The following is a 13,559-nucleotide window of genomic DNA, read 5'->3' on the forward strand; positions in this document are numbered from 1 at the left end:
TACGCTTCCCCCAATGTAATCTGACTTATTTCTCTAAATTATTTCTCTAAATTATTTTGCTTAAGTACCTTAACAACTTAAATTGTTTTGGGTATAATCTTTTAGAAAGCTACCCGCACCTAACGCTGAGTCGATATCTGCAATGAAAACAGTAAAATATCAGTACTGAATCAAAACTATCATTCAGTACTGATCATGTTAATTTTACGCATAGCAGACTTGAGCAAGACTCGGCTGAGTAAAGGGGGTAAGTTTATGTCCAGGTTCAGAAATGCTGAAAAATATCCAATTAAGTTACTTACAGTTAGCCGAGAAATCGCCAAAATAGCCAAAGATGTAGTTTATACCTGCTTGCATAGTTGATGTGCTTCCTTGGAGAGAATTTTAGGGAAGTTGATGGGAAGCATGGCTATACAGTGGAAGAGATCTTCCTCATCATCAGACTCAAATGGAGGGTATCCTGACAACATCTCGTATATACAGATACCAAAACTCCACCTGAAGTCGCATAAACAATATGAAAAGTTCACCAAACGTTTGAAAGTCTGCCCAGGTTGAGGTCGCGCTCGAAATCACCTCTGATCAGACCGTCCCAGACAAGTGGGACCTCTGATCAGACCGTCCCAGACCGAAGTGACCTCTGATCAGACGAGTATGCGCTCGAAGATCATTGTGCGCTCGAAGTGCGCTCGAAGCCGCCTCTGACCAGACAAGTTCCAGACCGAAGTGACCCCTGATCAGACAAGTTCCAGACCATTGTCCAGACGAGTTCCAGACCATTGTCCAGACTAAAGTGCGCTCGAAATATTGTCCCAGACTAAAGTGCGCTCGAAATCACCTCTGATCAGAGAATGATTTTGAACATGAACAAATCTCTCAATATCGTTATAATATATTCATTTCATCTATCATTTTATCAATCTTATATTCAACTAACAAAAAAAACAATCCGGAAAGTATTGTTAAAGAAAGTAAATCGAAAAAAAATCATCAAAAAATCACTGGGTATGCCATTTTTTTACGCTTTTAACTGAAAAAATGAACTTAGACAGCTCTGCAGAAAAACGTCTTGATCTACTTTGATTCAAAATCTTTACTTGAGGGGACCGGCATTTGTTATCAGCTGGACCCCTTGGTTCTGATCAAACCCGTCAGATTTTCAGATGAAGTTCCGATCAGAATGCTGTTTTATTGTTGTCTCTTACCCGAGACAACCAAAGTCAGTAACAAAAAAAAATTGAAAAAAATTTCGCTCGAATTGGTCTCTGGTCAGACTAGTGTGCGCTCGAATCGGCCTCTGATCAGACTAGTGTGCGCTTGAAACTGCCTCTGATCAGACCGTCCCAGACCAAAGTGACCTCTGATCAGACCGTCCCAGAACAAAGTGGCCTCTGATCAGGCAAGTTCCAGACCATTGTCCAGACAAAAGTGCGCTCGAAGCCTTTTCCAGACCATGTAATTCGAGCGCACCGGGAACATGTGTGCGCTCGAAACTCGTCTGATCAGGGGTCACTTCGGTCTGGCCACCTCGACCTGGGTGAACTTTTCAAAACGTCGTAAAAATTTGTTTCTAAACCCTAGTTCAAACGCAATGTTAAATTACTTTTCTGAAATAGTGTCGAAATTGCAAGCTTTTGCAAACAAAGACATGAATTGCAACTATTTCCAAATTTGTACAAAAAAAAACATTAAAAGAACCTATTGAAACAAACAGGGCTAACATCACTCGGATGCTGCAGCAAAATTTGAGTTTAGTTTCAACAACATCGCCTGGCCTCGACTCAGCTAAAGTATTGCTGTAAAACAATGAACAAAACAGAGCGTACATCTTCACCTATTGTCTAGAATCTTCACCTCAACAGGTAATAGTCTTGCGTAAAAAAATTGTTGTTTTGTCATAAAGCTTTAAAGCTATTTCAAACGTTACGCTTCTTCAGCATTTAATGATTTTCTTACGTTTTCCAAAAATAAATATTGGCATTTATTATGTCAAAACTTCTAAAAAAAATACCTTCGCCTCGAGAAGGAAAAGTTTACTACCAACCCATCATTCCAAATTTCAGAAATCAATTTTTTGTTAGTCCAAGATTCACTCTCAGACACACACACGCTTACAGGTCTTTCACTAGCCGTTTTGTTTCGAAGAGAAACATTTAGGTGAGTTGTTTTTCAATATTTTTAAAAAAAATTAATTTAGAAAAATTAAATGAAAAACAACTGATGTCATGATACATATTATACGTATGATCTGAATTTATTGATTTAATTAACTTTTGAACATTTTGAGTTTTTCTGTTGAGTTTTTCACCTTTTTAAAAAAAAAAATTGGATAATGAGCCTCAATTTCGCCATTGTTTCGTGTAGTTCTATCTCTCAGTCGACGTTTCATATTGAAAAAAAACGTATTAGAATCACTTCATTCCAATTTTCTTTGAGACAAACTAATTTTGTAAAAATGAGTTTTTAGTTAAACACATTTGGACCATGGCATGGCCATGACTCGTAAATTACTTCATCGTTTACACCAAAGGAACAAAAAACAATTTTTCATCTACTGTCTCAATTTTAATGTTTTCGGTCAATTCTCACTTCGCTTTATTGTTCCGACCCCTCTTGAGGGGGAATGAACTATATACTCAAACGGTTTTTTTTGTTCAGTCAATTTTGGCCGATCCATATATTCATCGTAGAGAGTTGAGACTGGTATCATTAGAAAGCTTGTCCACCGTAGAATATGGAATTAAAAGATTTTTTTAATTTTCGTTTTTTACAGTGAGTGATCGAGGTTCAAATTTTGTGTGAACTCCGGCGAGAATTTATACACTTTTTCCGGAATTTTTGATTAAAACTTCGCCAATTTTACTATAATTTGTTAATTTTTGTTGAAGTGTTGTTGATTTTAATTTGTAAAAACAAAAAAAAAATCAAAAAAAATATTGTAGGCAATTTTTATTATTTTTTGTCAAAAATTCTGGCTAAATATTTCAAAATAAAGACTTTTTCTTCAAAAACAGCACGAAATAAGGTTCTTTAGTCCATTTTGATTAAATTTACAGCAAAAACAGACCCAAACACCACTAACACAAATTTTGTAGACTCAAAAGGGGGCTTTTTTGTTTCAAATTTTGAGAGTGCTCTGTAATTAAAACCTCACCTTGTTTTGCTAAATTTACTCGTTGATTATCAAAAACGCAGCATCTATTTTTGATTTTTCAAATAACAAAAAATCAATATCTGTAACATTCGAATAATTAAGTGTTCTTAAAGAACAAACAGCATTAGCAGGGCTAGTTTTTGACCAATCTTGAACAGGTATAATCAAAAGATAATTCGGATTGTAAACGGTCGGTCTTTTTTATAAAAAAAAATTCAATCTCTTCTACAATAATTAAATAACAGAACTTGTCAAAGAAAGCGCACTAATGATAGTACCAATTGGGTTCCTAATTAGCTCCACATTATTGTATTCAGTTGATTACTTGAAAGCTCATGGTCGTTTTGACGTTTAAAAGTATTTGACTTTCAAATAAAAAATGACTTTTTGAACTTTTGCCTCTATTTTTCTCTTTCTTTGGTCGCCTTGTAGCTTATTGTCTGCAATGAAAGAATGCTTTTTCTTTCTATTGAAATCAAGTTCAATTTTAATTGCGGTTTTACGCCTAAAGTTATGGCTACTGGCTTTGATATAACTAGATTTCAAATTTTCTTAATTTTTAGGTATTTGCCCATTTTTCACGTTTTCTAGTATTTGCCACATTATCACGTTATTGACAGTTCATATATCACATTATTGACTTTTAAAATAACGCACAATTGATAGTATTAAAATGCTTGAAGATATAGATTATGATTTTAACGGCTTCGACAATACTTTCTCGAAGAATTTAATTGATTTTTTTAAATTGTCTTTAACTGCCGTTTTTACCTTGTCTTTTTAGTCGTTTTAAAGTTTACTGTACAATGACCCGATTTCATTGCCTTTCCATGGAAGAATAGATGAGACGATTTTCTGATTATAGTAGATAGCTGATAGCTTTCATGACTCTGAAAACAATTGGTTTCCAAATAAAAAAAAACTTTTTAACTTCGCAATTTTGTTCCTTTTATTGTCTGTTTGTTATCTAATCTCGTTAATTACAGGCCGATTATGACATTATTGTTGTCAAAGGAAGGTCTCAAAAGGGGATTAGTGTCACAAAGTCTAATGTTTCTAACGAATTCGTTGACTTTACTGGCTTCGACAATAAAAAAAGTAAAAAAATTTTTGATTTTTGTCATGTTTGACGTTCTTTTTTTTAGGTATGAGACATATTCTGGATAATTGCAATTCTCATGGGTTTTTTTGGAAGAATATACGAACCTAATTTTTTATTCTGTAATTAATGTCGTTCTTGTCTTTGGAAATATTTTTTTTCGAAAAAAAAAATAAAGTGTTACTTATTTTTGCTTTTTGTTTTCCATTTTGTCTACTTGTTACCTAGCTTCCTTAACGAGAGGTCACATAAAACATTATTGGTGGTTGCAGAAAGTGCAATTGAACACATTTTGATGGCCATAGTTTGGCTTTACGGTTTCGAAAGCATTTTCTGCCAAGTTTTATTTGATTTTTTGTTTGCTGTCTATGTTCCTTTTGTAACCGCGTAGAAAAAATTGAATACAGCAGCTCTTAATTCCTTCTATGGAAGCATTGGTAATCGTACACCTATGGGATATTTTATTTGATTTCTAATGGTTTTCATTATTTGGAAATTTATTTTAAAAAAAGTAAGCGAATTTTTCAACTTTACTGTTTTTGTTCTTTATTGTCTAATTGTTACTAAGCCTCTTCATTGACTAATCCCTTATCTTTTCTGGTGAGTTACAAGTTATTTTGATTAATATCAGTTTTTTCTGATGAGATTTCGGCTTTGTTATCAAGTTTTGTTTTTTAAAACGGACATGAAATTTTTGATTTAATTAATTTTTGTTGTTGCTGTTGTTTGATTTTGATGTTCGTCTTGACTCGCTTTCTTAATATTTGCACATATCATCAATCTAATAAGCCATTTTTACTCCACCACAGTTATTTGCTTTGGAGACTTTCTTTTCGTTCATACACCAATTTTTTTTAAATACTTGAATTTTCGGGTTTTTCTATGTTCCTCATTTGGTAGACACTCAAGCCAAAATTGTGGATGAGCGGGGTCGGAACCTTATGTCCGATCGCACATTACTGAGTCGCCTTGTTGCTTTGTTATGATTAATTTAACAGAATAAATTGAACAACAGTTTGATAATGATGCCTTGCATTTTTTGTGAATAATTTAATCTGAAAATCAGAACAATAAAGTCCACTTTTGTTTTCAAATGACCAATTGTTAGGATAAAAAACTTAACACAAAAAAAATCAGTTTCGGTACATTAATTGTCTAAGTAAAAATTTTGAAGGTTTAGTGATTCATGCAGTGATGTTGAAAAAATTTTTTGAAAAACCGTTTAACAATGCGATATTTAATAGCAGCCAAGAAAAGCGGGAGACCCACAAGTTGTATGATTACCTGCATGATTCTGGATTAATTTTTATCTTGTCAGATCCAACAAAATTTTGTCTAACCCTTCCTACTAGATTGTTCAGATAATAGAGTGATTGACCAAGTAAACTCTGTAAGAAATTTTATTGAGTCGTACACGATATTTAGTTTGTGTTACGGCTCGCATGATTCAACATTATGAGATTCAACATTATGAGATTGCACGCAATAAAAATTCTAGCTTACAAACATTTTTTTACTGAAATCTGAAACGACTGCATAATAACTTTTAGATTTGATAAGGGCTTCTGAGAACTTATTCGATCTGGTAAGACATTATAAATAAACCCAAGGCTAATCAAGTTAAATTAGTGTCTTCAAAAGTGGAGAACTGTTCAAACGTTTTAAACATGCTCTTCTTGTACATTATTCAAAGGTTTCGTACAGACATCGATTGAAAATAAAGCTTTTTCATAGGAGAAATATCTTAAAAAACATAACTTCCAAGTTTGATAGTCTAATTGCTTAGCTCTAAGTACTTAAGTGTTTTATTTCAATGAGTGATCACTAAAAGATTTTGTGATATAGCATAAGTTTTTACATGAATTTTACCAAAAGGCGTAAGGTTGTGAAAGTAAAGTTTTGAAGTTTGCTAATAATTTACTTATGGCCTATTTGTTGATTAGTTTATAATAAGCAACTCATTATTATGCATGTACAAAAAAATTGTTTTGTAAGATTTTACTAGCGAAAAATATTGTCAATACATGGGGTTTGGTAGGTACCTAATAACCTTTAAAAACCTAACAAGAGCTGCGCATTTAGCGCGTTTGGCCAGGCTTCGCGGGCCATGGGACTTGATATGAAACTATTACAACTGATCGAATTTTTAAATTGGGGGTTTATTTCCGTGGGGGTTTATTTCCGTGGGGGTTTGTTTCCGAGGGGGTTTATTTCCGTGGTGGTTTATTTCCGTGGGGTTTTATTTCCGTCGTTTTTTTCCGTCGGGGTTTTTTCCTAGACCCGAAAACTTTATAAGTTTTGATTAGTTTTCAAAAGATCTTATATGTTGTGATTAAGTATCTTATCAGATCTTATACGATAATAATTCGAAATAACAAAATTCTGTTTGATGACTCTTACTAGACAAATAGACACGTGAAGCGGAAGCTTCATCCTTCATCGTTTAATAACTGATGGTCTTCCATGATACAAGCTACAAAATGATTAGGGCACATTTTTGCAATAAGATTTGCGGAAAATTAACTAAATCTTGCGTCCGTGGAGAATAATGAGAGGGAAACTTCGATAAACGCAATGGTTTTACATACCAGTCGCATGACATTCCATATGGTTTCTTCATGACAATCTCAGGTGCCATGTAGTCTGGAGTGCCACAGAATGTCCTGGCAAAGTCCTCTCTCTTCACTCCATCTTTGCACATCCCAAAATCACCCACTTTCACGTGACCATCCTCGTCGATCATCACATTGTCCAACTTCAGATCTCTGAAAGACCGATTCCAGTTTAAGAATAAGCATTAGCAGCTACGTTCGGCATCCAAATTAATTGACCGAAAATTTATTCTTGAGTTTTTGATCAGTTCACAACAATGATAACACTAGTACGTTCGCTGATGGCAAGTTATTGGCAACTTCCAAATAATCAAATGTAAAACTTGCAATTTCATACCGTACTTTTGAATCATATTTTTTTTCAATAAATTCCTGGGAAAATGGCTTAAAGTTCATGGAAAAACAGATTTACACTAACAATTCGCGCACTTTATAAACAAATGTATCCTTTTATTGTTAAGTGTTTTAATGCAAAATGGTCAAAATAATTGATTCCCATTAGACTATCAGCTTGAAAGATTATTCTCGTGTGAAATTGCAACAAATTTTAAGTCACCCCAATCAGCAAAATATCTGATATTAGTTTGGTTTTGAGCCCCACAAAATCAAAAATCAAGGATTTGAAATGAATGATGTGGTTGAAACGAAAAAAAAACGCAATTAAAAAAATGTTAACTGAGAGATGCTGTATAAATTTTTGTATTTAAATCTATTTAAACAACAAATTTCACCTGTAAATGACTTCCTTTTTGTGAAGATAGAAGACTGCAGTGGCAATTTCAGCACCATAAAATCTAAACCAGATCAAGAAAAACTATTAAGCCTTGATTTGAATTCAAACATAACACATCATATTGAGAAAACTCCCCAAAGTTTTTTCTCATTGGAACTTTACAATGATGCTTTTCCGCAGTTGATCGCTTTACAGTGACTCGCTAAAATCAAAAAATGATCTTAAAAAGTTATCTAAAAGAACCTGAAAGAAATTCAATTAAAGGCATTTTAACACAGAAAACTCACTGGTCGTTTTGGGTCTCAAATTTCGAAAAGAGCATAATTTTATGATGCGATTTCAACCATGTTCTTCTCAAGGAAAAAGATTACATGTGGTGGACTATAAATGAGAAAATGAGGAATTAGCAAGGATTTGTTTTTTTTAACTAACACGACTTCGGGTTCCTTCATCTTGCCCTGTTTCTGCAGAAGTCCCATCAGATCCCCTCCTGGGAGGTACTGCATTACAAAGTATAGTCTGTCCATAGTCTGGAAGGATGAGAAGAGGGACACCAGAAATGAGTGGCCAGTGGATCCACCTCCACTTCCACCTGTTCCACTTCCACTCAGATTGTTGCCAGTGGTACAACTGCTGTAAAATGAGAAACTGTTTTATCAAGAGTCGCTTCACTATTGATTGTGTATATTTGACCGCGTTGTTATCACAGATATAAAAAGTTATTATAAATAATTGATACAAAATAGATTATTTCAGTGGTGATAAGCGCTACGAATCTCCAGGTTCAAGGCGTCCACCCTCTAAAATTGATCGAAAACTGGAAAAAGTGGAAAACACTTTTATCATTATTAGTTCACTGATTTTTAAGCTTTAGATGAAACACTTTAAATCAAAATCGAAAGGATTTGGTACCTGGACATGCTCATGACTCTTCGCTCCACTAGAGCGCACTGGACTCCATCCTCCTGTATCAGCATCTCTTTCTTGAGGGTCTTCACTGCTACCAAAGTGTCACTGCACTTGTGCTTAGCCAGCAGAACCTAAAATAATCAGTAGGTTGTTTTTATAGTGACTATCTTAAACACTGAATAGTTTTTTTTCCATAATATTCATCTAAGCGGGGGAGGGGCATAGAGCGTATATACCATAACTGTGGTATATAGTCTGGTATATAAAAATGGGGGTTGGGGGGTATATTCTTAAAGCATACCGACGAAAATTGGGCAAGCAAATGTCGAAAAATAAATTATTCAGAAAAAGATAAGAGAACTAGGGGGATTAGTTATATCATTTTTGTCTTATTACCACAAAATTTATATGTGAATCCTTTGGAATAATGATACAAAATAATACAACATAATGATACAAATGAAAATAATGATACAAAAACATGAATAATGATACAGTCAAAATAAAAGTTGCCAAGTCAAGAAGGCAAACTATCCGAAAAACTCAATTTTTAACCTCACATTTTTCAAGAAAATATCCAGACGAATCAACCAGAACAAGTTAGTAAAAAATTTTTAACAGGAGTCTAAAAAACTATCTGCCAGCCTGGATTGACCACCATGAAAGAAACCTACCAAGCATGAAATGCCATATATAGAAAATTAGGCCATAGAACGGACATTGTGTGGAAAATTACTAACCATAGAATTGATCATAAGTGGAATTTTACTTACCATAAAAAGAACCAAATATGAAAACTTTCTACGCATAAAAAGGGATCATTTATGGATTTATGGTTACTTATAAGTAACCATAAATGGTCATTTTTATGAGCAGTAGGTTTTCATATATAGTCCTTTATATCATTAGAAAAACTTCCCTTATGCTTCATTCTAGGGTTAGGAATTTCCCATATATGGACCGTTCTATGGTTTAACTTTCCATATTTGGCGTTTCATGATTGGTCAGTTTCTTTCATGGCGGTCAATCCGGGCTTCTAAAAACTCCTAAATTTCCTTCATCACATTTTTTCAAGACAATATCCAGACGAATCTACCAGAAAAAGTTAGGAATAAATGCTTATTTTAAGGAAATGAATAGGATTTCAAAAAGCTATCTGCCAGCCCGGATTGACCTCCATGAAAGAAACTGACCAATCATGAAACGCCAAATATGGAAAATTAGACCATAGAACGGACCATATATGGGAAATACTCACCCTAGAATGGAGAATAAGGGAAATTTTTCTAATGAGGTAAACGACTAAATATGAAAACCTACTGCTTATAAAAATGACCATTTTTGGTTACTTATAAGTAACAATAAATCAATAAATGGTCCTTTTTATGAGTAGAAAGTTTTCATATTGGGTTCTTTTTATGATAAGTGAAATTCCACTTATTATCAATTCTATGGTTAGTAATTTCCCACACAATGTCCGTTCTATGGTCTAATTTTCTATATATGACATTTCATGCTTGGTAAGATTCTTTCATGGTGGTCATTCCCGGCTGGCAGAAACTCGACACAATTTTAACTGTTAACAATTGGGTAACTCAATTTTTTCTTTTTTGCCTATCTTTTAGAGATGATATAGGCGTTTCAAGCTAGATATTTGCAGCAACTTAATGCTGAAAAATCTCCAAAAATTTTTGAAAACACTAGTTTTTGGAACTCGGCTAAGGTATCTAATAGTTAATTACTCCGACTGCGTACGAAAAAACCATCTGATGTTTGATATGTGTAATGCAACATAAACAGAATAATAGGAATGTTTCAAAAACTGCCGCTTGAAACAGCGAGAAATTTTAGTTGGTTTATATTGGGTAAATTTTCAACTTTTATCTTAACCTTTTTTAAATCCGCACAGTTCATTATTTCTGTGATATAGTCATACAATGGTCATTCATTTGTAGTGCTAAATCCCCTAATTTTATCTAACTTTAAATTTAGTTTAGTTTAGTCATTTATTATTTTGGTTGAATCTTGATCTGAAGATCAAATCTTCCTTGTTCATGCCTGTTAACTTGTTTACTTTAAAGTCATGATTTAATTGTCTAATTATGCTGTCTGTAAAATTGTTTTGCCGCAAATTTCCTTTTAAAGTTATGATATGTTATGATCAAATCGCTGATCAATTTTTTTTAGTTCATATTTATTCATGCTCTTGATTCTAAATTCAATTTTCAGTTGACTCTCTTATTTCGAATTTTGCTGCGCAGATCGCTCAATTCAAAATATCTGATATAATCCTAATTTCGCTAAGCGAAATACAAGTCTAAAAGTTTACGTTGTAATCGCAGCGCGAATACCACTCAAAAGTGAGGCTCAGAACGATTAGTCTATTAAATACAAATTTAGTAGTGGAAACGCTCCGCGAAATCACTAAACATTTCGCGTTAACTAAAATCGTAATTCCGCACATCAAACACTCTCGACTACAAAAAACAATTTCTCTACGAGATAGCGCTGTCAACTCACCCTAGAAATGGAGCATAAGGGAAATACTCACCCTAGAATGGAGCATAAGGGAAGTTTTTCTAATGATATATAATGGACTAAATATGAAAACTTACTGCTCATAAAAATGACCATTTTTGGTTACTTATAGGTAACCATAAATCCATAAATGGTCCTTTTTTATGAGTAGAAAGTTTTCATTTTTGGTTCTTTTTATGATGGCTGAAATTCCACTTATGATCAATTCTATGGTTAGTAAATTCCCACACAATGTCCGTTCTATGGTCTAATTTTCTATATATGACATTTCATGCTTGGTAAGATTCTTTCATGGTGGTCATTCCCGGCTGGCAGATAGTTTTTTAGACTCCTGTTAAAAGTTTTTTAGTAACTTTTTCTGGTAAAAATGAAAGAAAAAAATCAATTCCCATAATATATATGGATCACCATAACGTATATGGATCACTTTCTGGTAAGTAAGTTTGGACAACCTGTAAAAACAACGAAAGAGTTTAACAGCCGCTTCTTTTTTGCGCCAAAAATCAAAATTTTTCATAATGAAGTGACATGGTCAGAAGTTAGTTAGAAACTCGACACAATTTTAACTGTTAACAATTGGGTAACTCAATTTCTTCTCTTTTGCCTATCTTTTAGAGATGATATAGGCGTTTCAAGCCAGATATTTGCAGCAACTTAATGCTGAAAAAACTCCAAAAATTTTTGAAAACAGTAGTTTTTGGAAATCGGCTAAGATATCTGATAGTTAATTACTCCGACTGCGTACGGAAAAACCATCTGATGTTTGATATGTGTAATGCAACATAAACAGATTAATAGGAATGTTTCAAAAACTGCCGCTTGAAACAGCGAGAAATTTTAGTTGGTTTATATTGGGTAAATTTTCAACATTTATGTTAACCTTTTTTAAATCCCCACAGTTCATTATTTCTGTGATATAGTCATACAATGGTCATTCATTTGTAGTGCTAAATCCCCTAATTTTATTTAACTTTAAATTTAGTTTAGTTTAGTCATTTATTATTTTTGTTCAATCTTGATCTGAAGATCAAATCTTCCTTGTTCATGCCTGTTAACTTGTTTACATTAATGTCATGATTTAATTTTCTAATAATGCTGTCTGTAAAATTGTTTTGCCGCAATTTTCCTTTTAAAGTTATGATATGTTATGATCAAGCGAAATACAAGTCTAAAAGTTTACGTTGTAATCGCGACGCAAATACCACTCAAGCTAAGTGATAAGCGAAATACAAGTCTAAAAGTTTACGTTGTAATCGCGACGCGAATACCACTCTAAAGTGAGGCTCAGAAAGATTAGTCTATTAAATACAAATTTAGTAGTGGAAACGCTCCGCGAAATCACTAAACATTTCGCGTTATCTAAAATCGTAATTTCGCAAATCAAGCACTCTCGACTACAAAAAACAGTTTCTCTACGATATGGCGCAGTCAACTCGCGAATCATACAAAACTCCACTTTCAATCGAACAGTTTTGGGAACCGGCTACATCAGACCCTCCAATAAGATGGGAGAAGTGGCAAAACCAAGTGAAGCTAGCAGTTCTTGCAAGAGAGAACATAACGCTGGACACACTATTTCAACCATAACCAACACACGTAAGACTACCGAAAGAGCCACAATATGAAATGACCATCGGGGATGCAACAGACCAAACAGAACGGGATCGTCAAATCCGCACTAGTCAGTTGAAGCTTCAATGGGAATTGAAATGCCAAAAAACACGGGGGCAGGTGTCTTGTGTAGCAAAGACCATGGCCACTATGCGATCAGAAGTGTGTTCCACTTCTCTACCTCAGCATTGGAACGGAAGGAAGACGTCTTTTAACGCAAAAATTTCCCCCATGATAACATCTACGACCTTTCTACTCTCAAAAACTGGGAAATGATGGAAATAGCTTTTATTCGACCTTGAAACATCACTTTCAATCACTATGTTTTCTTCTCGAGGAAATAGAAAAAGGGTGAAACGGTAGAAGAATTCTACGGCATCTTGAAAGAATTAGCAGAAAATTGTTATTTCGAAAATCGTGAGGAAGTGATAATCAGAGACATTTTCATCACCAATATGTTGGATGATGATATTCAACGAGAAATCCTTCGTGATACAATAGATCCGGACAGAGCCCTCAGTATAGCTGTCAATATGCATCAAAACCAACTACGACTATCTTCCAGCAACAACAGCAACAATTCAAATGGCAACGCAATCAATGCAATACAATTATTCAATAGATTCCTCGGCGCGAATGACCGTGTAAATCAGTCAGGCAGAATTTCAATCAATCGAGCAGCAAATTAACAGTGTAGGGGTTGTGGCCAGAATAGGACTTCAATATATCTCCAGGTTTGCCCTTCTCTGGGTAAGAAATGTAATCACTGTGGTCTGCTCAATAGTTTTGCAAAGGTATGTCGAAAAAAATTAAATAACACAAAAAATTCTCGTATCAGATAAGATCTCGTATGGTATAAGATACTCGCATCACTAATGTAGAAAATTCTTAAAATTCAGAACA

The 13,559-nt window shown here is 34.1% G+C and overlaps 1 protein-coding gene across 3 annotated transcripts in view; it reads right to left on the bottom strand.

Annotated features, from left to right (window-relative positions):
- The window catches only part of LOC142344850 (uncharacterized), a 217,935-nt gene that overhangs the window by 25,379 nt on the left and 178,997 nt on the right, over positions 1-13,559 (bottom strand). For all 3 annotated transcript variants that reach the window (XM_075396870.1, XM_075396869.1, XM_075396871.1), the window contains exons 20-24: positions 8,511-8,638; positions 8,031-8,231; positions 7,597-7,659; positions 6,842-7,018; positions 348-498 (exon numbers count right to left, since the gene is read on the bottom strand). In XM_075396870.1, coding sequence (XP_075252985.1) covers positions 348-498; positions 6,842-7,018; positions 7,597-7,659; positions 8,031-8,231; positions 8,511-8,638 — 720 coding nt within the window. The remainder of the gene's footprint in view (positions 1-347; positions 499-6,841; positions 7,019-7,596; positions 7,660-8,030; positions 8,232-8,510; positions 8,639-13,559) is intronic.

The sequence above is a fragment of the Convolutriloba macropyga genome, chromosome 8, assembly GCF_964194025.1.
Source record: "Convolutriloba macropyga chromosome 8, txConMacr16.3, whole genome shotgun sequence".
Classification (NCBI taxonomy): Eukaryota; Metazoa; Xenacoelomorpha; order Acoela; family Convolutidae; genus Convolutriloba; species Convolutriloba macropyga.